General features: G+C 37.3%; 7 protein-coding genes, 1 non-coding gene and 2 pseudogenes across 13 annotated transcripts; 5 read left to right on the top strand and 5 right to left on the bottom strand.

Annotated features, from left to right (window-relative positions):
- Positions 1 to 348: 348 nt before the first annotated feature.
- On the top strand, positions 349 to 3,680 carry LOC104782990 (protein EMSY-LIKE 4). 3 transcript variants are annotated; one of them, XR_015597712.1, is made up of 11 exons: positions 352 to 781; positions 1,146 to 1,366; positions 1,482 to 1,591; positions 1,685 to 1,934; positions 2,015 to 2,236; positions 2,335 to 2,403; positions 2,516 to 2,752; positions 2,832 to 2,900; positions 2,995 to 3,058; positions 3,209 to 3,308; positions 3,447 to 3,680. XR_015597712.1 is itself a non-coding variant. In XM_087511980.1 (10 exons), exons 1-10 carry the CDS (start codon positions 754 to 756, stop codon positions 3,226 to 3,228), a joined length of 1,290 nt encoding a protein of 429 aa, XP_087368106.1. In that variant the 5' UTR covers positions 349 to 753; the 3' UTR covers positions 3,229 to 3,680. The 3 variants fall into 3 exon arrangements, 1 of the variants encoding a protein (XP_087368106.1); XR_015597713.1 differs by having other exon boundaries at positions 376 to 781; positions 3,453 to 3,680; XM_087511980.1 differs by having other exon boundaries at positions 349 to 781; positions 3,209 to 3,680.
- On the bottom strand, positions 3,491 to 6,482 carry LOC104782991 (uncharacterized). Its single transcript, XM_010508067.3, has 3 exons — positions 5,811 to 6,482; positions 5,208 to 5,703; positions 3,491 to 4,634 (listed from the first exon to the last, which is right to left on the bottom strand). Exons 1-3 carry the CDS (start codon positions 6,302 to 6,304, stop codon positions 3,678 to 3,680), a joined length of 1,947 nt encoding a protein of 648 aa, XP_010506369.1. The 5' UTR covers positions 6,305 to 6,482; the 3' UTR covers positions 3,491 to 3,677.
- Positions 6,483 to 7,046: 564 nt separating this feature from the next.
- Positions 7,047 to 9,647, bottom strand: LOC104782989 (protein N-terminal asparagine amidohydrolase). Of its 2 annotated transcripts, none has more exons than XM_010508064.2 (9): positions 9,471 to 9,647; positions 9,074 to 9,256; positions 8,912 to 8,976; positions 8,719 to 8,815; positions 8,567 to 8,605; positions 8,296 to 8,475; positions 7,814 to 7,992; positions 7,547 to 7,666; positions 7,047 to 7,438 (listed from the first exon to the last, which is right to left on the bottom strand). In XM_010508064.2, exons 1-9 carry the CDS (start codon positions 9,525 to 9,527, stop codon positions 7,333 to 7,335), a joined length of 1,026 nt encoding a protein of 341 aa, XP_010506366.2. In that variant the 5' UTR covers positions 9,528 to 9,647; the 3' UTR covers positions 7,047 to 7,332. The 2 variants fall into 2 exon arrangements, with proteins under 2 accessions (XP_010506366.2, XP_087368103.1); XM_087511977.1 differs by having other exon boundaries at positions 8,912 to 8,942; positions 9,471 to 9,585.
- A 158-nt stretch (positions 9,648 to 9,805) lies between these two features.
- LOC104782988 (uncharacterized) lies at positions 9,806 to 11,863 on the bottom strand. Of its 2 annotated transcripts, XM_087511976.1 has the most exons (3): positions 11,605 to 11,747; positions 10,425 to 11,459; positions 9,806 to 10,334 (listed from the first exon to the last, which is right to left on the bottom strand). In XM_087511976.1, exons 2-3 carry the CDS (start codon positions 11,264 to 11,266, stop codon positions 10,028 to 10,030), a joined length of 1,149 nt encoding a protein of 382 aa, XP_087368102.1. In that variant the 5' UTR covers positions 11,267 to 11,459; positions 11,605 to 11,747; the 3' UTR covers positions 9,806 to 10,027. The 2 variants fall into 2 exon arrangements, with proteins under 2 accessions (XP_087368102.1, XP_087368101.1); XM_087511975.1 differs by having other exon boundaries at positions 9,806 to 11,459; positions 11,605 to 11,863.
- A 929-nt stretch (positions 11,864 to 12,792) lies between these two features.
- LOC104784399 (uncharacterized) lies at positions 12,793 to 13,885 on the bottom strand. Its single transcript, XM_019244345.2, is given in 5 exon segments — positions 12,793 to 13,014; positions 13,017 to 13,566; positions 13,569 to 13,647; positions 13,649 to 13,809; positions 13,811 to 13,885. Coding segments are annotated over 5 exon segments (972 nt in total). The 3' UTR covers positions 12,793 to 12,907.
- Positions 13,886 to 14,340: 455 nt separating this feature from the next.
- Positions 14,341 to 15,336, top strand: LOC104782986 (protein VACUOLELESS GAMETOPHYTES pseudogene; annotated as a pseudogene). The gene has a single exon (XR_015597710.1). The product of XR_015597710.1 is annotated as a protein VACUOLELESS GAMETOPHYTES pseudogene (transcript).
- Positions 15,337 to 16,225: 889 nt separating this feature from the next.
- Positions 16,226 to 17,055, top strand: LOC104782985 (protein VACUOLELESS GAMETOPHYTES pseudogene; annotated as a pseudogene).
- Positions 17,056 to 17,504: 449 nt separating this feature from the next.
- LOC104782983 (protein VACUOLELESS GAMETOPHYTES) lies at positions 17,505 to 18,484 on the top strand. The gene has a single exon (XR_015597711.1). It is a non-coding gene; the product is annotated as a protein VACUOLELESS GAMETOPHYTES (transcript).
- Positions 18,485 to 18,713: 229 nt separating this feature from the next.
- On the bottom strand, positions 18,714 to 21,878 carry LOC104782984 (kinesin-like protein KIN-7O). The gene is made up of 16 exons (XM_087511978.1): positions 21,758 to 21,878; positions 21,566 to 21,667; positions 21,375 to 21,481; positions 21,165 to 21,278; positions 20,981 to 21,062; positions 20,809 to 20,876; positions 20,654 to 20,728; positions 20,413 to 20,558; positions 20,216 to 20,318; positions 20,008 to 20,088; positions 19,855 to 19,923; positions 19,615 to 19,679; positions 19,378 to 19,537; positions 19,156 to 19,275; positions 19,013 to 19,117; positions 18,714 to 18,917 (listed from the first exon to the last, which is right to left on the bottom strand). The coding sequence occupies exons 1-16, from the start codon at positions 21,876 to 21,878 to the stop codon at positions 18,795 to 18,797; spliced, it is 1,641 nt and encodes a 546-aa protein (XP_087368104.1). The 3' UTR covers positions 18,714 to 18,794.
- A 907-nt stretch (positions 21,879 to 22,785) lies between these two features.
- Positions 22,786 to 23,926, top strand: LOC104782982 (protein VACUOLELESS GAMETOPHYTES). Its single transcript, XM_010508058.3, has one exon. It carries the CDS (start codon positions 22,944 to 22,946, stop codon positions 23,700 to 23,702), a length of 759 nt encoding a protein of 252 aa, XP_010506360.1. The 5' UTR covers positions 22,786 to 22,943; the 3' UTR covers positions 23,703 to 23,926.
- The last annotated feature ends 188 nt before the right edge of the window (positions 23,927 to 24,114 follow it).

The following is a 24,114-nucleotide window of genomic DNA, read 5'->3' as shown; positions in this document are numbered from 1 at the left end:
CTTGCTTGAAAACTCATCGAAGGAACAACATACTGTACATTATATTTATGATCACATGATATTTTATATAGAGTTTTCGTCGTGATTTTATCAGTTTTTTCGACATATGTTAATGATTAAAAAAACGAAGAAAAAAACAAACAAAAAAATTCATTAAAAACAATAGAGATTTTTTAATCATCATAACTTAATCAGATTAAATGTGTTATATTTGGGCCATAATATTAACATTTTGTCAGAAAAAGACTATTGGGCTTGGGCAAGACTTAAACAAAGAATCAGAATATTTGAGAATTTTTTTTTCTTAAAAAGTTCACTTAAAATAAAAAATCTCAGCGAAGAAACGACGGTGTTTTGATTCCCTCGTAATATTTTGATAAATTTAATAAGAATGAATCTAAAACTTTTTTTTTGTTGTTGGTTTTTTGGGTAATGTGTTCTTCTTATTTTGGCAAATCTGTGTAATCTAAGAAGAAGCTGAATCAATCAACTTCTTTTACTTGAGAGCTCTCTGATTTGTTGCCGAAGCAAACATCAATTGATCTTTTTTTTTTTTTTTTTTTTTTTCTTTCATCAACAACTCTACAAAAGTTCAAAATTGAGCTCAACCAAATCAAAATCGAGTCTCTTTTTTTCTTAGTCAAATTGAAATCAACCTCGAAATTGTGCTTTCTTCTTTGATTCTTCCGTCTTTCGCAATTTCATCTTTTCGAGATTAGTCTCTCTTGAATTGGGAGTTTTAACAGCTTCGTGATGGACTTCGAATCGTTTGATAGCAGTGGTTAGTTCCCAAGACTCTCTAGTAGCGATAAGCTCCTTGTTCTATCATCAGTTAATGAAATTAGGGTTTACACAACTTTTTGGGATTTCTCCGTCCCGGTGCTGTTATACATTGTGGTTTTTGGTGAATTGGTGTTAAGTTCTCGTTTTTTTTTTTTTTTTTTTTGGTGTTTCTTGAAGATGAAATTTAGGTTCTTGTTGTTACTAAGGAATGTGGAAAATTGCAGGTTTACTTATGTAGAAACCGAGATTGAATTTGACCTATACATATCCAGTTTTGATCTTAAGCTGAAACCTTTAGAGTGAGTTGTGTTATAATTGATTGTATGTGGTGATTACAAAAAGGGTTTGACTGGATAATGCAGGAACAGATGATGATCTGCCACCATCGCATAGGGTTCCACGAGGAGGAGGAGTAGGCGTAGGAGGAGGACGTGTGTCTGTTAATGGTAGACCATCGAATCTTCCTCCTTCTTACCCTAAAATGTATGACGCTGATATGGAAGCTCAGATTCACCAGTTTGAGAAAGAAGCATACATCTCTATTATTAGAGCCTTTAAAGCTCAAGGAGATGCTATTTCATGGGTATTTTTTTTTTGAATCTCGCTCTACTTTTGATTTCTCTAGTTGTGTTAGATTCTGCCTAGGTGAAATGACATCTTTTTTTTTTTTTTTTTTTTAATGAATGGATCTTGTTCAGGAAAAAGAAAGTGTAATAACTGAACTACGTAAAGAGTTGAGTATAGGGAATGAGGACCATAGAGAGCTTCTAGGTCGTGTTAACGCAGATGATACACTACAAAGGATAAGGTGAGAGCTACAAACTTGAGCATTCATCTAGTCGAAAAGGTTCCTTCTTTTCTTTTTCTTAATTCATAACATACTGTTTTTTCGGGATATTAGGGAATGGAGACAGTCTGGAGGAATCCAACAAAGTATGCGCAATGCTGCTCAACTGGTTCACGATACATTGCCAAGCCCTTCTGTTTCAGCTTCTATGAAGAAGCACAAACCAAACCAGCCTATTCCTTCTCAACCATTCTCCAGTCCGTCACCTTCTTTTCATCCTCAAGCTGATCCCACTCACCCGTTTGCTTCATCGGCAGCTAAACGAGGATCTGTTCCTATTGTCAAGGGCAAAAAACATAAATCAGTGAGTTGTTAAATGCTCAGAAAATTTTGGAATCTTTTTTATTCTGAAATTAGTTTCTTACAAGTTACTTCTGTTTCTAGGTTTTTCCTGGTTCTTCTTCCGCAAAACCTGTCTCATACCATCCTTCAGATCAACCTCCACGAGGACAAGTCATGAACAGATTACCATCTGTTCCTACTAGTTCAAGTGAACCCACAAACGGAACCGATCCTGAATCTTTTATAGGAAGAAGAGTTAAAACAAAGTGGCCTGATGACAATACATTTTACGATGCTGTCATCACCAAGTATAATCCAGTTGAGGTGTGTGGCTTCTTAAATTGGCATTCTGTTTTTTTTTTTAAATAAACTAAGAAATTTTATCATACATGTTTATATATTTACCTAATCTTGATTTTTAGGGTCGTCATGCTTTAGTTTATGACATTGGAAAACCTCATGAGACATGGGAATGGGTTAATCTCTCAGAGGTAATATTACTTTTGATTGGTAGTCTGCTGAAACTTATGAGGCAGATGTTCAATACTTTGATCAACAATTAATCTCTGTAAGTTTGTAAAGAAGATCTCTAATTCTTAACAGATATCTCCTGGGGATATAGAGTGGATAGGAGAGGATCCTGGGATTGGTAATCGATATGGTTACAATGGACAAGGTCATGGACTGAATAAAACTACTGGACCCAACAGTGTTCCACAACGAGGAAGCGGTTTGGCGAAGAACACTATCAGAAAGGATTTCAGAACATCACAAAATGGAACTGGGAAGAAGAAACATCACGATATACGGATCCGTCAAACAAATGTCCTAATCAGAGAGGTTAGTATTAATTGATTACTAGGCGAGTTTTACAGCGCGGTAATTATGATTATTTCTCAAATAATGATGGTTCTCATAGGTGGAGAGAGTTCTTCGTGCACACAATCCAGATCCTCAAGAAGTTGAAAGGGCTAAGAGAATTTTGGAGGTTCGATTGCTACAACAACAGAGATCCTTTCTTTCATAATTTTGTGTTTATGTTTAAACATACAAAAGTCTCAAATGGTTTACCTTTGATCTAGGAGCAAGAGCATGCACTTGTGGGCGCAATAGCAAAACTTGGAGATATTTCCGATGGTGAAAACGGCAAGTTTTTAGTTTGATACCAAGAACTTAGCATCTTCAAGCCCCTTTATCCTCTAGTGACATTCTTCCATTTGAGCAATAAGACTGAAATGCTTATATCTCAAAATCACATACATTCACTGAAATTCACCTTCCTATTCTTTTGTACAGAAGGTTCCTTTCGCCGATAGCTTATGTTTAAATCAAGCCATTTTGCCAAGGCACAGTGTCATGTAAGGTCCACTGATTGCCGGTGAAGAAGAGATCGAAGGTCAGAGTCTCAACTTATGTAACCCTTTTTTGGGTATCTGACTGTAATTTTTGCTGACACTAGGGATTAGTGCTACCCTAATCTTGGTTTTGTTGGATATATGTTCAATTGAATGGTTTCGGTATCTGTTCTTTGTAGCTCTAGCTTTTGTAAGGACTTAAATGGTGGAAATGAGCAACATATAACAGAAGAAGGAATGGATATTACTGATGCCAACAAGCCAAAAGACACTTTCCTAATCCATAACTATGAGAATATGATTTCTAATGTTAGAATTAAGATAATATACTCCAAAGCATACGCTATGGATATACAATACCTTGAGATCTTAAGAAAAGCCAACAAAGGGGCAAAAGGTGTTTTCTAATCTCACTTTCTGATTCTTTTCTTTGGCTGTTTATTGTCCTTTCCCGTGCTTCCAGTATCCCTACCCCGTTTTCCCGTGGCAGATGCGGTTGCAGTTGCTCCTGCCTCTTTTGTTTTCTTCTGTGGTCTCCCGGGGGCTCTTTTCACCGGAGTATTCTCTACCGCGGCCTTCTTTTTACCCACACTGCTACTTCTAAGTTCTCTTTGTTTAGTTTTACTATCTTTCTTACCACCTCCAATGCTCTTATTCTGGTCTTTACTTTCTTTCTGTGGGGAGTTCTTTAATCTCTTCAAGAAATCAGCCACACTCTTCTTCTTATCTAATGAAATCATCTTCTTCTCTGTTTTACCTGTCTCCTCCTTACTACTATTATTATGCGACGAGTTTGTTTTCGACTCCGTCTGTTTCTGTTTGTTCTTGCTTTTACCCTTCTTGGTAATGTTAGAGATAGCCGCAGCAGTAGCAGCAACCACTTTGTTGGCCCGTCTCGAGCTTCTTACACCAGTCCCAATGTTCTCTTTCTCCTCTGATAATGTCTCTTCTTTCGTCTCCTCTTTTTGGCTAAAGCTTGACGACGAAGGAGAAGCCTTAGTGGAAACAGAACTCCTCTTCTTACAAACAACAAGAAGAGCCGGAGATTTCTCTCTAGAGAGAGACGAGTCTGACGTTTCAGCATCAGCTTTGCCACTATCCATAGCCGATACTTCCCGCTTTATTAACGTAGGACCATATTCCCCGGTCTCTTTCCTCAATTCTTGAGAAACAACGGCTCTTAGTTCGTGAGCAGCCATTGATTCTGCGGAAGATAAAGGAAAGAAGACAATGGCGTTTGTAAAGAGAAGCTGTAGATCTCTGTAAAAAGTGAGGGTTGAAGAATCGTAATATCCTTGCTTCAACTTTCTCTGTATTGTCTCAATGTCCAAATGTTGCTTAACCATGCTCTTGTAATCCTTAGCTTCCTGCGTTTTTAATGGACTTCACAAACGTAAGTTACAAAATAACATAGGCCCAAATAAAAAGTTAGCGGTCGGTGAGACACGACGACAAAAGCCATGCTACACCAAGACTCTGCCACGTGGACTAGATTGAGTGACCAAAACGACAACGGTGAACCACGAAAGAAGTGGGTTCGTTATATTAAACAAAACTCTTTATTTTTTTTTCCCTCTTCACCTTCTCTCTCTCCATATTTAAAAACCTTCACTTTTAAATTGTCCAAAACTAAACGTAAAAAAGGTTTCAAGAAAATGTAAAGATTCCATATAATATACGGAATATCTCTTCAAAATATTCCTAAAATACAGATTATCTCATCAAAATAGGATTTGTAAGAAGATTTTACACAGAACGAATATTGTTAAATTATGATTATGCATGATTTCTATAATTAGGTACGAATTAGTTCGTTTTTTTTTCTCTCTTTTCCAATTAGTAAAAGAATTAATTAAAGATAATTTCCGAATTAATTTAAGATGATTAAATATATAAAAAATCGAAGAAAATAAGGAAAAAAATAAAGATAATGAGCATACCTGGCTCCGAAGCCTGCGTTCGAACAAAGATCCACGCGGATGGGACCGAATCAGATCAAGAAGACCTATCAACGGCTGTGATTTACTCTCACCCGATCTGATCTCGTCGGAACCACCGTGTTTCCTTCGTTTCCGTTTCCACTTTCCTTCCGACGTCCCCGACTCGCCTAACTCGTCTGAGTGACTCGCTTCCGATCCTCTACTAACCGATCTTTCCTCCTCCGCCGTGTCCTTACTAACCGGATCAGGATTATTATTATCACCATCCCGAGTCTGACTCGGTTCGTCTCCGCCAACTCTCTCGTCTTCCCCGACGGTTTCTGTAGAGTTCGACTCGTTCATCGAACCGTTATCCCGATCAGATTCCTCCGCCTTCTCACGGTGCTCAGTTTCAGAACCGACGTTCTCCGATCTCTCTGTTTTCATCTCTTCTTCCAGATCTGGTTTCTCTTCTTCTCTCTCCTCCTCTAAATTCTTAACCTTCAACTGAAGCGATCTAAGAAAAAAAAACCAAATTAAAAAAAAGTCAAAATCGGAAAAAAAAAAAAACTCAGATCCGTCGACGGAGAGACAGAGACAGAGAATCCTGTTTTTTTTGCGTACAGTATTGAAACATCGTATCGTTTAACTTCACGACGGAGCTCAGCTATACGAAGGTTCCGGAGTTGTTCGAGCCAAGATATATTATTATTACCGACTTTCTCATCTTTTCCGTCCTCTTCCTCCGCCGTTGCCGCCGCATCGGTTTGTTCTTTTTCGTGAAATCGACGTTTGAGATCCCGATACTTGTGTTTACAGTTATTAGCGGAAACGAGGTCGGAGAGGGAGCTCCGGGAACGAACCTCCGTAGCGACGGAGTCCCAATCACCAAATCCGTGTCGCTTAACGGCGCATGCTAATAACAGCTCTTCCCACGTGCCCCATGCTTGTTGTGTTTGGCGCTTCTTGTTAGTGTTCTTGTTATTCTCATCGTCTTCTTCGATGCAATCATCAGTGCAGGTATAGTCGTTGTTGTTAGTATCGTCGACGTTCATGCTTCTTCTTCCTTGCTCAACTTTTTTTTTTCCATATAAACTCTTCTTCTCTCTCACAAACATAAACGCTCGCAGTTTTAGGATTTTTTTTTTTTTTTTGCTTCCTCTTATTAATACTTTTATATTTAAATTTGTATTGTTGCTTTCTTGTCTAACTCGCTCGCTTTTTTTCACTCAGCTTATTTTAATACCTTTTTTCATTAGGGGTAATTTAATCCAAATAAATTCCAATTCCAAATTAAAAAAATATCAGAGTTTGAATTTGTTTCCTATATCCAAGCAATGAGATATGTACTTAATACTAGCATACGAGACTAGACTCACACCAATTCAATGAAAGGAAGTTTGAATTTCTTTTAAAAGAATTTTATACCAAAGTAAATTTTGTAAGATACTATTAGTTAGAAGAAATAAAACCTAAAAGTAGAGTAAGTAACCCTAGTTTTAACCGCTGCTTTTTAATCCTTTGACCCTCTCCCTTTTTCAAACAATTAGGGCAAACGAAGATTTAAATTGTAAATTTTAAACCCATGAACAGAAGCGGGGCCGGCCCAGTTAGGCTTCGTTCAACATCTTCAGAAAGAAGGTCTGTAGACATTTACGTGAATGCCCCTATTTGGTTACTATAAATAGAATTGCTTTCCGTCGTCTTTTTTTGTGAAAGTTAGGTCGGACTACGTTTACGAATCATGCTTGTGTTAGTACTTAGTAGAGTAATTATTCAATCTGGGATAAACCTAAAAAATGTATGATATAAAGATGTTGGATAAGTTCGTGTAGTTAACCTTGTTCTATTAGAGAGTAATGACTTCAAACCAAATCTAATTAACACCATGGGCCTCAACAATTAGGCCTAACGGACCCGATCGGTCCCATCAGGAACCAAACATACAATGCTTGTTACCCAAAAAAAATAAAAGAAAAAAGAACATCGTGTGTATTCAAGAATCACATGTGTTCTTAACCATTTACAGATTTACGATTCATTCCCCGGGTGCAAACAATTCCATTAAAGTAAATGTAGATAGATACACTCAAACCGTTATTTATAGCCAGATTCGTGGATAATGTCACCGATTAGGGTGAGACAGTTAGCATTTTGTCCAGTGTCCATCAGCAGTCCTTTCAAACACACGTGGTTGTCTCATTGGGAATGTTTTGCTCCACTCCGGATATTTTAGTAAATACTCCCAAACCCTGAAAACACACAACAACATAGGAGAATGTGAATCTACTATGTTCCGTTTGTTCTATTTTATATAGATAATGATCCAAACCAATTGAAGCTAGAATAATGACTTGAACCTTCTTGAGTTGTCTACGAAGTCTCGACCTTCAGCAGAAGGTGAGGTAGAACAATTAGTGAGGATTTCTTCATCAGAAAGCTGATTAATTTCCCAAACATATTCAATCAGACGCATTGTCCTGTATCACAAACGAAAACGCAATTCATGAAACTGCAATGGAGAGTATAGTAGATATAGTCTTTACTTAAGTTCTGGCGAGCAAGACAAATATAATGGTCGATGAGCTTATATGAAAAGCGCGGTACAACTAGTGTTTTGTTTTTACCAGCGGCATGGTGCAATAATGAATCTATCAGTTTTTGTGTCATATGTGTCAAGTAGCTTTCCCTTCCAGCTAGGATCTTCAAATGACGATGAAACTCGAATCCTACGAACAATCTCATCCGGACATCTAGATGTTCTGTCGAAACTGGCTGGGAAAATTGAACCGGTGGAGGTATTCACCTGATATAAAGGTTTCAAATAAACAGCTTAACGCTAGTTACCAATTTATATGAACACAATTCTTTGTCTACTTGAAAGACTTCCACTTCCTACTTCTATCTTAACCCCTAAGGAGCAAAGACAATGAAAACCAATTACAAAAGCGTAGTTTTTACATGTCACCTACGAAGTTTAGATAACCAACTGTCAATTTTCGATTCTTAATTTGTACAGAACCAATTAGTACATCTTATAATCAACATCCTAAGAAAACAATAAAAGCATATGGTGTAAACAGCAGAAAACAGACAAAAGTAGACTAACCAGACATCCATTGAAAATGGGGCACGTATTCCCTTGTGCATCCAACTTGGTATTGTGCCCAAGAATAAAGAGGGTTTGAATGTGAAAGTTTTCTCGTCTCTTCTGGAAAGTTTCTACTAATTTGCAACACAAAGGATAAGAGTAACCCTCTGGTTTGGCATAGTCACCACCATCAGCATTCTGCATATAACGTTCAATGCATTCAGCTTAATAACACTAATAGAGCTTAGTAGTAACTAGACTGAGAAATAAAGAAATTTCTAGTACACACTTTTATGTCGACATCTTCATAACCACCAATCAAATGTACCTGCATACAAAGGCGTGGACATAAATTACAAAAGCACTCAAAATAAAATACAGAATGATTACCATAAGCTCAAAGACACCTGGTATAAAATGTAAAGGAGAGAGATAATGTACATCTAACTCAGCATCTTTATCCTCTAAAACCAATGATAACATCTGGCTTAACCCCAAATCCACAATTTCTGGCGAATCCATGTGTGCAATAGACGTCCTGCAGTTTCGGATGAACCATAAAAATTAGATTTTTTTAAAAACTGATTGCGCCTTATCCGCTCAATAACATATATAGTAGGATCAGTCCTTTTACATTCCAGATTTTCTGTTGCGGATAACAAGCCCTACACAAGTTGTTGCTTCATCAGTGCCAACAAACTGATTCTCATCAATAAACAATTAGAAAAAAGCCATTAGAGAACCAAAGAACACTACTAGAATGCAGCAGCTAACTTGAAATGTAACAACAACTTACATCAACAAGCGCAGGATTCACAGTAGCAAATTCGCTTTGGAATACATAAACATATCTGTCTTTTGTTGAGCTCTCTGAATCTCTTTCACCGAAAGATACATTCCTTTCTTCAAGATTATTGAAAGATTCAGAAGCTGATATTATCGCAGGATGACTCATTACATCAAGAAGCAAGCTACTTCCCTGTTCACCAAATAATGTTTATGTAAGCAAATTTTTTATAAGAGTTTTGGCTGTGGAGTCAAACTTATCAGAGGATATGATAACAAAAGAAGATCAAATTTAGCAAAACCAATTCCAGGTTTAACGATCTAGAACCACATTACTAACTTCCTAGTTAAACCCCTAAAATAGAGAGATTCGTGAGTAAGAGACGACGAAGAAAAACTAAATTCACCTGCGATGAGGAAGACAAGGTCTCATCTTGAATTGGTATTCCATCAACATAGATCATTATCGCCGGTGAGAGAGTTCGACGACGGCGATGACAAAAGATTAAATCAATCGCCGATGACTTTTTACAAGTCGCGTAAATAAATATATACAAAAAAACGAAAGTTACTAACTACTTGCCGTTTTTTAGGTTCTGGAGTAAACAGCGTGACGTTTAATTCCCAGCTACGAGATTTTATAGTAAATTACGAATTTACCCTTAGATTCGTACCCCATGAGTTTAAGAAACATAAGCTACTTGGGAAATCTTGAATTCTTGAACTTGATGATATCAAACACTTCAAGAAATTAAGTTATTATATAAATTATTTTCCCAAAAAAACAAAGCTATGATATCGAGAAGTTTAAGAGGCTAGCAGAAATTACAAGGACACATAGAATGTGCATACATACATCAGACAGACATGGTGTGTCAAATGTGGTTTTTAGTAATGAAGGAAATTCAGCAACAGTCCAAAATCAGACGAGGGTGTCAAGATTCTGGCGAAGGTTTTATTACAGTTACCTCAGCCTCCTTCTAGACCTGGTCCGAGGTCCATTGTTTACATCTTCTGTTCTTCTCCTAGACGATGAAGCAGAAGTACCCGAAGTAACCACTTCAGTCGGATTTACAGCTTGGCTTCTCGTCGCAATGGAGGAGCTCGGAACAGCAAACCCTCTATGTGATGATGAAGCTGTAGAACCGAGCCTGAACGAAATCGTCTGAGAATCATTGTTACTTCGGTTTCTCTGATAAGAAGAGGCAGAGGCTCGTACCGCTGGTGAAGGTCTTCTACGGTTTCTTCTCAGACTAGTTGTGTCAACAAAACTATCAACATCAAAAGCATCATCATCAAAGGGGGTTATGTCCGAGGTATCAACTACAAGACCTGGGAAACCAGTAAATGGTGTCATTAACCTCAAAGGTCCTAAAGCCAGATGATGATGTTGTTGTAGCCCACCATTGTCTCTTCCATTGTTTATTATGTTTGTCAAACCAAACTCCTCGCCTTGAGCTAACGCTTGTAGTCCTATGGAGTCAATAGTTCTCCTAATATGTTCGATTGTTTCGTGATCGTGCCCATGGATGAAAGGAATCCCTCGGTTGATGATCTTTTGACGAACACTCTCAACTCTTTTAGCATTAGGCCTTGGAGGTAGAGTAATACCACAATCTTCAAACTTGGGTTTAGTACTAACACAATCATCTCCATTACCGTATATCGGAATCACCTCAGCGTCTGTTACTTCCCCATCGCAAACCGGACACTCCTTTATGTTTAAGTAAATCAGAGGCAGCTGATAGAAACAACCCCAACAGAACAAATGACCACAACAAGTCAAAATAGGAGATTCAGCTTTCTCTAAACATATGTTGCAGTCAAAGAACCCACCAGGAACAGAACTTGTCTTCTCCATGTTCAATGCCTTTGCTATCAAATAAGTCTTGTTTTCGCCGTTCTCCACAAGTCTCTCTCTAGAACGCTCATGTATAACTCCAGCAGTTGAATCTCTATGTTCGTTAGGCGAGACCAAAGCCGGTGTTGTTGTTGCTGTTGTTGTTGTAGTTTCTCGTCCCCTGATTCTTGAAACTATAGCTTCGAGCTCTCTAATGCGTTCTTCAATCCGTTCTTGAGCAGATTCAATCTCATTTAACCAAGGAGAAAGCTCCGTCATCAAACTAGCCGGAGACTCAGAATCAGAAGATGGTTCTTGATTCAAATCAAGATCCATTGTCTCTCCTTGAACACTACTGCTCATGATATAGCTCAAAAAAAAAGCACCAAAATTTACACAGATCAATCAAAACCCAGAAACGTCGGTATGCAAATGGGTTAAAATCAATCTCAACGTTTCCGATCCATAGCTGGTGATAGATCCCAAAATCAGCTTTTTCTTTTCAATCGATTGAATTGGAACTTCTCAGAATTCCGCAATCAAGCAACGCATGCATCTACATAAAAGCAAACAACACAATCAAAAGGAATCAACTTTGAACTAATCTTTTTCCCTATCGAAGAAATTTAAGAAAACAGAGATTTGACCGCACAATCGAAGAAAACAGAGATACATATGAGTTCTGAAGAGAAAGAAGAGACCTTTTGAGAAAGAGAGAGATCAAAAGAAGCGGCGGATGACGTTGATTTCGAGGGCGGTGGTGGCTCTCGTGATGATCGGTGGCGAGAGAGAGAGAGAGAGAGAGACAGATAAATAAAAAGGAAGAGAGGTAGAAGAAGAAGGGGAAGTAGGTCTTTAGGACAATTTAAACCAAACAAAAAAAGTTTTTAATCTCTTTTTACGACATATGGTTTGTCTTCCGAATGTTTAAGTTTTGTGTGGTTGCGTTAGTTAATACTTAATTGTAGTAGTAATGTTGTCAGTTTGATTTATGTTATTAGGTTAAGGTTTACAACGTTCCCTTATATTTTATTTAAATATATATCTTTGTTAAATAGTCATTTAAAAATGTATTTTCATTGGCATGAGCCTTGCAGCGGAACATTAGTATAATAGTACTGCTTATTTTAACTAAATATAGTAATTTGACCATATACATATTAAAAACAAAAAAGACCCCTGTATTATCACTAGTTTAGCAGTACCATCAATTTTCTTTTACATCTTTGACATTATTAATTTTGTAGTATCAATCAATATTTTTACATATTTGCCGGATCAACTTAGTAATATCACTAATTTAGTAGCATAGTAATGGATGTTATTAATTTGACAAGTCAAAAGATATGAAAAATAGATGATAAAAGTGTTAATACTATCATCAATTTTCGTATCTTTTAATTCACAAAACTTTTTTTTGTCTACAGTTTTAAGTTAATTAATTTCTTTTTTACTAAAAACAATATCAATTTTATATCTTTAATGATCATCAGTAACATTTAGCTGATTATACTAATAATGATGTGTGTATTTTTAAAAATGTTATATAGAAGAAATTTGTAAAGAAGGAAAATAAAGATAGTAATATTGTGATTATCATAAATAAAGAAAATACAAAACTTTCATTGAATTCTTGCATAGAATGCTGTCCTAATACATCATTGCTTCTTTTTACCATACTTTAATTGCGTTTAGGCATTACTTATTATATCAATTTTTTTATAAAACAAATTAGAATCCAACTTTAACATCTCACCAGGCCCTGCCAACGGTATTATATATATATATAAAGAATGTCTCCGACCATATGGATAAACCTAACATGAAGAAAGAGATGAAAGTATATATGAAACCATTTTCCAATTATTTGAACTGTTCAAATACATCACTAAACGCAATAACATTGAGTAGATAACTCAAATTATATTTCTCTAGAAACGTAATGATACTAATGAATAAAAATAGGTCAAAAGGTATAGAGATCTGCATGTTCGAAAACATTAATCAGGAGAAGAAATCAAGTCCGGAGAATAAAGTAGAAAGCAAAGAAGGGTCAAATCCAGCAAACACCGACGGGTCAACTGATGTGAAAACCAACGGATCAAAACCGGAAAACCAGAAGACGAAGATGAACCGGGTCCATCAACCGGTCCGCCACTGCCCATTCCCAATGGTCCGAGCAATTCATGAAGCTGAGAGACCTGGCTTGGATTTTGCGGTGTATTGGTTACAAGATTATTAATCATCTCATTAATCATCGATCTAATCATAGGACTCGTAGTTGTCGGCACCACCAAAGGATACGGTTTATTATTAATAACCGGACCAGGAACATTAACAAAAGGCGCCGTACTAATTAGCTGCGATTGCATCCGGTTTTGAACATGCTGGACCAAATTTGTAGTAGCAGCTAATTTTCTTCTAGCGCACAACAAATGAGCATCGAATCCACCACACTCTCTGCAGCTATAGAGCCACGAGTTAGACCCTAGACCACGGCAAATGCAACAGCGGAAGCTAGATGCCGTAACGGATCCTGGTCCTCCCGGTGGCACGGAAAACGTTAAAGAAAGTTGGTGGTGAGGGTGAGATTGGTGGGTGACTCGAGAAGGCATGTTGGCACAAACCGTGTGAAGATCGATTCCGCAGTCTCCGCAGTGGTATAAGCGAAGCCGTCACCCTCTTTTCCGCATGCATCGCAGCGGAATCGTCCTTCTTGGTATTTGGGAGAAGGGATCAGAGAGGAGATGGTTTTTGTCGAAAGGGTGTCTGATTTTTTTAGGTAATTCGGAACATTTTAGGTGGATGTGGTAACTGCAAGGCTTGCATGAGTACGATGGAAGATTTAAGAGTTTTAGCTTGCAAACCACGCAACAAAAAGAAGAAGAAGATTGGTCTTGAGGACTAATTAAGAGATGAGTTGAACAATAGATGTGGATGACTGAAATGTCGAATTGAGTCCTCTGGTTTTGGTCTTCCCATTGTTTTGGTCAGAAAGATTTAAAATGTTAATTTCAATGGCTTTGGATTTAATATATAGGAAGACTTATTTTGTGGTAGACATTTGTTACCGTATTGGATCCTACACTTTAAGAGTCGAGAACTCGCTTGGCGACGACTTTGAAAGTCAATGGTTATATCGTTTGATGAAGTCTTACCCACTTGGATTATATATAGGAAAGCTCAATAATTGTGGAATTCTAAATTTTCGTCACTATTTCCTAACAATATCCCAAATTGGAGATTTTAAATCAGATATCTGTATATTATTTGCAAGTCAAATGTCAACCGCCTTCTTTACATTATTAAAACTACAACTTGGTAAATAATCAAAACTAAACTGAGAATTATTTTAGCCGAAAATGGAAATCACAATTCACAAGTCATCTAAATATTTTGCTATTTATAGTTTATGAACCTTTCTTACATTTAGACAACCAAATCAAGGAACAATAATGTCTTCAAACAAACCGGTTAATCGCCCATCCGTGAGGCACCCCAGTCACAACCATCCGCTTCGCATCTTTAAAGCTCGAAGCAAAGATGAGGTTGTTTGCTCTGGATGCGAGCTCGAACTAACGGGACAAGCTTTCAAGTGTATGAAGTCAGACTGCGATTTCTTCTTGCACAAGTCATGTTTTGATCTACCTCGTGAAACCAATCACAAGTCTCACCCAGACCACTCTTTAACCCTGCTTCATTCCCCACCGTATGGTCAGTCTTACAAATGTGACGCATGCGGTGAGTACGGATCCGGATTCACTTACAACTGTTCAGAATGTCAATACGATGTTCATGTTGGTTGTGCGTTTATCCCTGAGACCGTGGAGCGTGAAGATCACGAACATCCACTCACTCTTCTCTACAACACGCCATGCAAAGGTCGTGAGGATGGTGCGATGTTCATATGTGATGTTTGTGAAGAAGATATGTCAGAGAATCTTTGGGTTTATTACTGCCAAGAATGTGATTATGGGAAGCATGTACATTCTTGCGCGGTTTATGAAGATCATGAGCCAAATAAAAAAGGAGGAGAAGGAAAAGGAGAAGGGAGCTCTGCGGTTTCAAGGATGAAGGAGTTAATGAAGGCCCAAGATGAAATGGCGGCGTTGCAGCTCGAGGCACGTATCAAGAACGATACTCATAATGCTATACTCGATTTATGGGATAGTCCAAAACGGAGATATTATTATTGATGATCAAGTCAACAAATGATAATAAATTTGATACAATGAAAAAGCTTGTGGTTTGTCTTTCCTTTTGCAAATTTCGTTTCCTCGTGTGACTATGTGAGTTATTGCAAAGTTTGTTATTTCATGTAATTTTATCTTTAATTGTTATACAAAAAAACCACCCACCAACATTTCACTTTATTAAAAAAAAATATATTGTAATACAAAATATATAGCAGAACAACAAGCTGATTGATTAAACACTTATTTAACCATTTACATATATGAATAAGAGTGATGATCTCGAAAACTATTTAGAGGCGAGAGGAGAATATGGATGACTGAAAGATTTTGGTTTGTGAGATGTCGATCCAACACTTTTCATTTCAGTCGACGACTTTTTTCGCAATTGTATCGTAAAATTTGGTTTAAAAAAAGCAAAAAAAATTGTATTGAAAAGTCAACGAGTATATTGTAGGTCAAATTCGGATTATTCTGTTTCGAAATGTTAGTAAGTCTTTTTTTTTCTTTTCCTATTTTCCTCCGATCTTATCTACGATATACCGAAAGATAATTAGCATTTATTTGGAGAGCTAATTATATCCTATTTTCTCTATATAATGTGTAGTAATTAGTTTGTTCAAAAAAAAAAATATGTAGTAATTACATGCCCAAGTTGTTAACGAAATCAGATGTGATTAAAAAAATTCTCTGTTTCTACAAGTTATCTTTGTCTTACAATAACTAAAATATAATTAGTCCAATTTTCCGTGATTTTATTTCTTCACTTTACATTTTCTCTAGTTCTTAAAGGTTATTCAGTCTTATTTGCTTCTTCTACTTTGATGGCTGGTGCATGGTAATGTGACTATGGAAAACATATACACATACATGTTACCGATGAATGGTGATGTGGATCCAACACTTTAGTCGACGACTCTTTCGGCGACGACCTTCGAAAGTTAACGATTTGTATTGTTTGATCAAGTCGTTACCCACTTGAATTATACACCGGGAGCTCAATTATATTGTTGACGAACGAACTCGAAGTGTTTGGTCACTACTTTCTAACAAAGGCCAATCTAATTATGATAATTTTGTGTCCAAACTTTGCCAACGTTTATGCCAACCATCTTTTACATACTAACCTACGTACAACTTGGTGAATAATCAAAACAAAACTGAGAACGTGAGAATCATATAGGCAAAAATGGGGATCACAGATCTTGCTATTTATATAGTTTATAAACACTTCTTCCATAAACAACCAATCCAGAAACAATGGCTTCAAGAAAACCGGCTAATCGCCCAGCCGTGAGGCACATGAGTCACAACCATCCGCTGCACGTCTTCAAAGCCCGAGACAAAGATGAGATCAGCTGCTCTGGATGCAACCTCGATCTAACTGGACAAGCTTTCAAGTGTACGAAGTCAGAGTGCGATTACTTTTTGCACAAGTCATGTTTCGACCTACCTCGTGAAACCAATCACAAGTCTCACCCTAAGCACTCTTTGACCCTCCTTCATTCCCCACCGAATGGTCAGTTTTATACGTGCCATGCGTGCGGTGAATATGGATCAGGATTCGTTTACAACTGTGCTGAGTGTCAATACGATGTTCATGTTGGATGTGTGTTTCTCGCTGAGACCGTGAAGGGTGAAGATCACGAACACCCACTCATACTTCTCTACAACACACCTTGCAAAGGTAACGATGACGGTGCAATGTTCATATGTGATGTTTGTGAAGTATATATGTCGGGAAATCTTTGGGTTTATTATTGCAAAGAATGTGATTACGGGACACATGTGCATGCTTGTGCGGTTTACGAAGATAATGAACCAAAGGAAAGAAGAGGAAAAGGAGAAGGAGAAGAAAGCTCCACGGCTGCCATAGTGGAGTCGTTCATGAAGGCTCAATATGAGATATTGAAGACGTTGCATCTCGAGGCATGTATTAACAAGTTTTCTAGCGTATAAAAGTTGAGTGAGGAATTCATCAATATCTTTCAAACTTTTTTTTTCTCTTTTATGTACTCTTTTTTTTTTTTTTTTTTTTTTGAGGTTCCGGACTAAGGTCTATAATCTATTTTGAACCGAGAATCAGAACCAATATTCACAATCGAGACCCTTTGGGTTGTTATGACTATGATCCATTTTGGACAGCTTGGATTGATTTGCTGAAAGTCTTTGTTTTTTTTTTGTGGTCGTCAATATTCCTACTGTGTGAAAGTGGACAGTGGATCCTACGCTTTCACTCGACGACTTCAAAAGTCAATGGTTGGAATGTTTGGATAAGTCGTTACCACTTGGATTTATACGAACCTGAATTATTGATGAACACTATTTTGTCACTACTTCCTAACGATTACCCAAATTCGAGATTCCAAATCACATAAAAATCTAACAAAAACTAAAGGTTCCGTGTTTAAATTTTGCAACTTTAATGTCGGCCGTCTTCTTCTATATATTAAACTACAACTTCGTGGGATAACAAAAACCCAAAACTCAAGAGTAGAAAATAAAACCACAAGTGAGACACAATGGCTTCAACAAAACCGGTTAATCGTCCAACGGTGAGGCACCCGAGTCACAACCATCCACTGCGTGTTTGTAAAGTCCGAGGCGAAGATGAGATCATCTGCTCCGGATGCGAGCTCGAGCTAACCGGACATGCTTTCAAGTGTACCAAGTCAGACTGCGATTACTTCTTGCACAAGTCATGTTTCGACCTACCCCGTGAAATCAACCACAAGTCTCACCCTGAACACTCTTTAACCCTTCTTCATTCCTCACCGTATGGTCAACCTTACACATGCGATGCTTGCGGTGAATACGGGTCTGGATTCACTTACAACTGCTCTGCATGTCAATACGATGTTCATGTCGGATGTGCGTTTATCCCTGAGACCGTGAAGCGCGAAGGTCACGAACATCCACTCACTCTTCTCTACAACACACCATGCAAAGGTCGTGAGGATGGTGCTATGTTCATATGTGAGGTTTGTGAAGAAAATATGTCGGAGAATCTTTGGGTTTATTACTGCAAAGAATGTGATTATGGCACACATGTGCATTCTTGCCCGGTTTATGAAGCTCACGAGCCAAAGAACAGAGGAGGAGAAGCAGAGGCGATTTCAGAAGCTTTAAGGATGCAGTCGTTGATGGTAGCTCGAGATGAGCTAGCGGCGATGCATATAAGAAATAAGATAAAAAATTCCGTGATCCAGTTTGGGGAGGAACCGAGATATAAATGGGTTTATGATTAAATAAACCATGTTGACATGATGCTCTTGACGAATCTTGTGGTTCGTTTTTTACGCGTGGGTTTGTTGTAAAATCTCTTTTCATGTAATTGTATCTTTAATAGTTGGGTATGCGAATAAAAGATAAGCTGATTGATGAACCATTCAGTTATATGAATGAGGGTGGTGATCTTTACACATTATTGAGAGATTAGAGGACCAAAGCTATTTTTAAAAATCAACGATTTGATCATATTATGACCATGCATGTCCATTCTACTGAAAAGTTTGATTACTTCATCAGTTTAAGCTTAACATATATGAGACGGATAGACATACATATAAAACTTACCCCTCTCCCAAAATTATAGACACTATGTTATATTAACCGGATATAATTAGACATTAGATATATATATACGAAGGTATTAGATCAAGTTAGTCACTGAATGATTTTTACCTGCAATTCCATCATTAGTCGTCATCAAGATAGATGATTTCATCAACATCCATAATTTTATCAACATCGACGATTTTTGCTGAAACTGAAGCCTCTGTTGTTTCTGCTGGTGCTCTACCACAGGCCCTGACTTTGATCTGTATACATCACACACTTAATGTTAGACCATTTCCATCTGAAGACACATAATAGTTATAAGGTGTTGTTAAAACTAGAGTAGAGGAGTACTAACTGAATCTGTACACGGTGTGAAACCACATGCCTGCTCTTTTTGGGCTTCCTGATTAAATTCTTCTATTTGTCTCTGCAAATCAGCACACTGCTCTTGCCAAAGAAGCTGAAAAGAAAATACCAAGAGACATTAGCTACATATACCCACAAATTTTTTACCATTAAGTACAAGGCAAGAGGAGAGCAAAAGTGTTGAACCTTCTCAGTCTCAGTATCAACAACTTTTTGCTTCAATGAAGATTTCTCCATTTCCAGCTTGTCCATCTTTTGGACGGATCAAAGGTTAAGCAAGAACAGCCAAAATGGAAGAAACTAAAGCTACTTAAATAGTGGTTTTAGTTGTAAGTAAGGAAAAAAGAATTGCACCTTATCCATGAGTTGCTTAACAACAAGAATAGCTTCTGGATCCCTGATTACAACGTTCTCATTGCAGTGCATATTTCCAAGGACTTCACATACTAAATGGTTGCTTTTTGCTTCACCCAACTTTGCCTTAAGAAACTCAATTTGTATCTCGTTGATGGTTCTCTATTGAACGGTGAGGACAAATTAGACATTAAAAAGATGAATGAACTACTGATATTGAGAAGGAGAAACTATTACCTCGTTTCATATTGCACGAGAAGATCCTCATACTCCCTTTGAACTCTGTTTAACTCGTTTTCAATCTGTGAAGCATAAATAAGATGCCAGCTTTACATCAAGAAAACACAAGATACATACAAAAGAGGAACACTAAAGCACATGGATTTGGAAATGCAGAATCTTCAAGGGTTCCAATAATACTATCTTTAGTTGCAATGTTATATAAACGATTCATTTTCTACCAGTTCAGAAAGGTACCTTAAGTTTGGATCTTAGCTCCTCTATCTCCTTACTTTGGCGCTTTAATAATGCAGTATCAGTCAATATCTGTATTGGAAAACAAGAATAGCTGGATTACAGACTTAATCAGAAATTATGTTACAAACATAGAGAGAATAGTCGAAAAATTACCTCATTAACATGTGCACAGTTAGTGACACGCAGTGCTCGGCTAGCGAATTGAAGACTGCTCTTGGTTTCATTTACATGAACCTAACATCAAAACAAAAACCAACAGTGTTAGTTTTACCAAACCAAACATACAGTAAAATGAACACTGCTCTTGGTTTCATCTGTCTAGCTTATCTTAATGTCATACCATAGATGATTAATAACTTACCAGTGCAAGTGTTACATTGCATATGATTGCTGTATTTGCATTTCCACCTAAAGCTGGCTGCAAGATCCTTGTAAGCTTGCTGTCTCTATATGGGATATGTCCACTAACCCAGTCATAGAAATTGAAATTACCAATAAGGTTATATGTACACTTAATGATCTTCCCTAACAATACTAGAACAAAAAAAGAAACCTTACCCTTGACGGTCAACTCCTTCACTCAACTTTTTAATAACGGTCCCGAGTGTCATCAAGCTTCGGTTTATATGTGTGCCTTCTTTCAGCCTAACACTCTCTGCACCAGTTTTTGCAGCCCGTTCTGAACCAGCTAGATCCACCACATTCTGCAAGTAAGAAGAAAGATGAAACAAATATATAATAATAGGGTTAACATGTGCATAAAAGGTTAATACAAAAAACTAGTTCCAGCAGATCATACCAGAACAGAAACACGGACTGCATCACAAACGTTTCCAATACCTTCACCTTGCATCCTCTGTCTACTTTCTATAATCTGTGAGATAAAAAAAGAAGTTTAAAGCTCAAACTTACATTTAACAGAACACTAAGGTTTGAGTATATATTTATCTTTACCATGCGGAATATAGTATGAGATCGACTACTGTAGTGATTCATATTAGTCTCCCCAATATGTCTATGAGCTGAAAATTTTATTCCAAAGACACAACCGAAGATTCATTCACTAAATATAATCATAGCAAAACCAAAATAGAGACAGAACAATGTAAAGAAAAGAGAATTTTACATTCTCCAAGTTCCATCAATTCAAGAACTTGTTGAGGGGAATCAACAAAATCTTCTCGTAATCCAGCTACAAACACTCCTTTCTAAAAGACATTAAGATCACCAAAAACAATCAGAACTGTTAGCTAATTTGTTAAAGAAGATACTCATTTTCTAACAAGACATATACAATAAGTAAAAAGTACCTCAAGATTCTCATGAATCTGAAGTTTCCGGTTGCAAGGATCCAACAAATCGTTTATGTTTTCATTATAGATCTCCAAGTACAACATACGCAGCAAAAAATCCCTGCTCGCATCCTGAAAAAAAAAACACCAAATTTTTTTGAAGTAAGTTCACATTTAACATAACATCGAAACATAAAATTAGTAAGAAGAAGTGTTTGAAATAGGAACCTGAGATATAATATCAAAAAAATCATGAACAGCAAGAGAGATGATTCCAGGTTCAATAGGTGAGCCTCTCATTGTATGTGTCTTACCACTATTTGTTTGTCCGTAAAATTAGCCAAAAAATTCTAAAGATTCTCAGCACCGAAACATCAAACAATTCACAGCAAATGAAAGAAACAAAAACAAAAATCGAACAGCTATCATACCGTTGAAACCACGAACAGAAGCAGACACAATCTCCTTAGTTCTAGCTTCATACACATCGATAGTTTTGCAATCTTCTCTAAAAATACTATCTGTTATTATTGAGAGAAAATGAGAAATTTCAAACAAGAAGAAGAAGAAGATGAAGAATGGGAAAAGGAGAAAGTGAGAACAGAGAGTACCAAATTTGAATGCGGGATGATTCGGGATGAAGATTGTATCGGAAGAGGTCTTCCAAGGACTCGTCTTTGCTTCCTCTTTGGAAATTGGCCTTGCTCTGACTGAAACATGGATTCTCTCCATCTCTCCGATTCCGATTTCCTTCTCCGGCCAAAGAAAAGACCTAACTACTGTGTAAAACTCATGTTCGAAATTCGAAATTAATAAAAATCCGTTCATTTTCCCACTCAATAAAAAAAAAAAAAAAAAATGACCGGATAAAACCGGTTGGTTATTAAACCTAATGAGACACGTACCGGTATTGGAAATTAAGTAACTGAGAGGAGACGTTGCTGATGCACTGTTGTTTGGTAAAAGCCCATTCGTTATTTTCCAAAGCCCATATCTTCTTCTTTTTCCTTGGGCCGAGACTGCAATTTGTCGAGGAAGAGAGAGATCTTGACGGAACTCAAATTCATCTTCACTCATCAGGCGACTCGTACCTAGTAATTAATATTACTCGCCGGTGAAAACGTTTCAATGACGAGAACTTTGATCTTGTAAAATTAGGGAAACCCGATATGACACTGTACAGAAAAAAAACACTGTGTATGAGAATCATCTGTTTAGTTTGTAGAACTTGCATTTTCCCTTTGTACTGTTCTGCTAGTAATAGTTACTGTTAATTATACGGATATAACATGCAAGTCAAAGTCTCTTATATTCAAATTACTAGAAGACAATAATATGCATTAACAACAGGACTCAGCGTAGTTAATTGACCTCACATCTTTCACTATGTCAACTCTATTGTATTCATTTCCAGCTTGATAGTTCTTCTAAAGTTCATAATATTTAACTACAATTAGCTATCTAATCAATTATAAATTATTAGTACAATAAAACTATATAGCGTGATGGAGGGGATCAAGAAAGAAGTTCCACCACTTGACTTTGAATTCCAAATGAGAACTAATCTTGTTTATAATCATATCATCATGTAAGCGCGTACTGACATTCTTGTCCCAATATAGTTAATATATAGTCTACAACTTGGCACATCACTAATCCAATTCTAAAGAAGACTCATCATCACAAGTCGTCTTACAATTTTTACTATAAATACTTTGGAATCCCCATAGCTTGATAAAAATCACAAAACCAATCGAAAAAACCTCCATCACACAGAAGAAGAAGATATAAGCTATAATGGCTGCAAGGAAACCGTCGGTGAGGCATCCAAGCCACAACCATCCATTGCGTGGTCACAAAGCCCAAGTTGAAGAAGAGATCATCTGCTCTGGCTGCGACTTAGACCTGGTAGGTGCAGCTTTTAAATGCACAAAGTCAGAATGCGATTACTTCTTGCATAAGTCATGTTTCGAGCTTCCACGAGAGACTCGTCACAAGGCTCACCCGAATCACCCTTTGACCCTGCTTTTTTCCCCACCGTACGAGTCAACTTATACGTGCGATGCCTGCGGTGAGTATGGATCCGGATTCACTTACAACTGCTCTACCTGCCAGTACGATGTTCATGTCGGGTGTGTGTCCATGCCTGAGTCTGTGGAGCGTGAAGGACACGCGCATCCGCTCACATTGCTCTACCGTTCTCCTTACCAGAACGGTTTGATATTTAATTGTGATGTTTGTCAAGAAACTGTACCGGATAACCTCTGGTCCTATTACTGCAAGGAATGTGATTACGGCACTCATTTACATTCTTGCGCGGTAGAGGAGGAAGAAGAAGAAGAAGAAGAAGAAGAAGAGCCAAAAAGAGGAAGCGCAAGAGGAAACACAAACAACGGTGGAAATAAAGGATCAGGAAGGGGGTCAGCGGCTTCGGAGTTAGCAGCAATGTTGGAAGCACAAAGGGAGATGGAGAGGATGCAGATAGAGTTACATATGGAGATGCAAAGAGCTAAGATAGCGAAGAAAGCGAGAAAGGCTTGTCTCAAATTGATCTAATTAAAAAAAGTTAAAAGGTTTATATTATAAATAAATAAAAACTTGTACTGATCATATGAAATACGTTTCTCTCGAGCTATCTCTTCAGGATTTGTTGATGCTTTTAAAACTCGTTTAAATTGTATCTTGTGGATTTGGACGTTCTTTTTTTTTTCATTGAATTCTTGCAAGCTTTCATGTTTGTTATTATATTTTCCTTTGAATAAAAAGCCTTTTTGACTTTATTTGCTCTAGTCAATACATACATGCATCATCACCGTCTCGAATTTTTAAGTATATATAGGATATTACAAGGGGGCTGAGTAGGATAGGTTGTGGATATATCATATTTGAGGGAAGTGGAAAACGATGATAAGCTTTGACATGCACAAACTAATAATAATGTCTACACATTCTCTCTGTTCGTATGATC

The sequence above is a fragment of the Camelina sativa genome, chromosome 4 (genome assembly GCF_030686135.1).
Source record: "Camelina sativa cultivar CO46 ecotype springtype chromosome 4, ASM3068613v1".
NCBI classification, from domain to species: Eukaryota; Viridiplantae; Streptophyta; class Magnoliopsida; order Brassicales; family Brassicaceae; genus Camelina; species Camelina sativa.
The sequence above is the reverse complement of the archived record's forward strand: the minus strand, read 5'-3'. Positions and strand labels throughout refer to the sequence as shown.

Bases quoted from the DNA above. Each gene is read 5' to 3' on its own strand.
- LOC104782984 (XM_087511978.1), bottom strand. From the start codon at position 21,878: ATGGAGAGAATCCATGTTTCAGTCAGAGCAAGGCCAATTTCCAAAGAG. The intron at 19,276-19,377 runs GTGCAATTCTTT...TCCGTCCAAAAG, and splicing joins TTAAGCAACTCATGGATAAG to ATGGACAAGCTGGAAATGGA. The intron at 19,118-19,155 runs GTATATGTAGCT...TTTTCTTTTCAG, and splicing joins TAATGGTAAAAAATTTGTGG to CTTCTTTGGCAAGAGCAGTG.
- LOC104782988 (XM_087511975.1), bottom strand. From the start codon at position 11,266: ATGAGCAGTAGTGTTCAAGGAGAGACAATGGATCTTGATTTGAATCAA.
- LOC104782989 (XM_010508064.2), bottom strand. From the start codon at position 9,527: ATGATCTATGTTGATGGAATACCAATTCAAGATGAGACCTTGTCTTCC. The intron at 8,816-8,911 runs GTAAAAGGACTG...CCGAAACTGCAG, and splicing joins CGCAACAGAAAATCTGGAAT to GACGTCTATTGCACACATGG. The intron at 7,667-7,813 runs GTAAAAACAAAA...TTTGTGATACAG, and splicing joins ATTATTGCACCATGCCGCTG to GACAATGCGTCTGATTGAAT.
- LOC104782991 (XM_010508067.3), bottom strand. From the start codon at position 6,304: ATGTTTGTGAGAGAGAAGAAGAGTTTATATGGAAAAAAAAAAGTTGAG. The intron at 5,704-5,810 runs GTACGCAAAAAA...TTTTTTTCTTAG, and splicing joins CGATACGATGTTTCAATACT to ATCGCTTCAGTTGAAGGTTA. The intron at 4,635-5,207 runs GTATGCTCATTA...TTAAAAACGCAG, and splicing joins AACGCAGGCTTCGGAGCCAG to GAAGCTAAGGATTACAAGAG.
- LOC104782982 (XM_010508058.3), top strand. From the start codon at position 22,944: ATGGCTGCAAGGAAACCGTCGGTGAGGCATCCAAGCCACAACCATCCA.
- LOC104782990 (XM_087511980.1), top strand. From the start codon at position 754: ATGGACTTCGAATCGTTTGATAGCAGTG. The intron at 2,901-2,994 runs GTTCGATTGCTA...CCTTTGATCTAG, and splicing joins GGGCTAAGAGAATTTTGGAG to GAGCAAGAGCATGCACTTGT. The intron at 3,059-3,208 runs GCAAGTTTTTAG...TCTTTTGTACAG, and splicing joins TATTTCCGATGGTGAAAACG to AAGGTTCCTTTCGCCGATAG.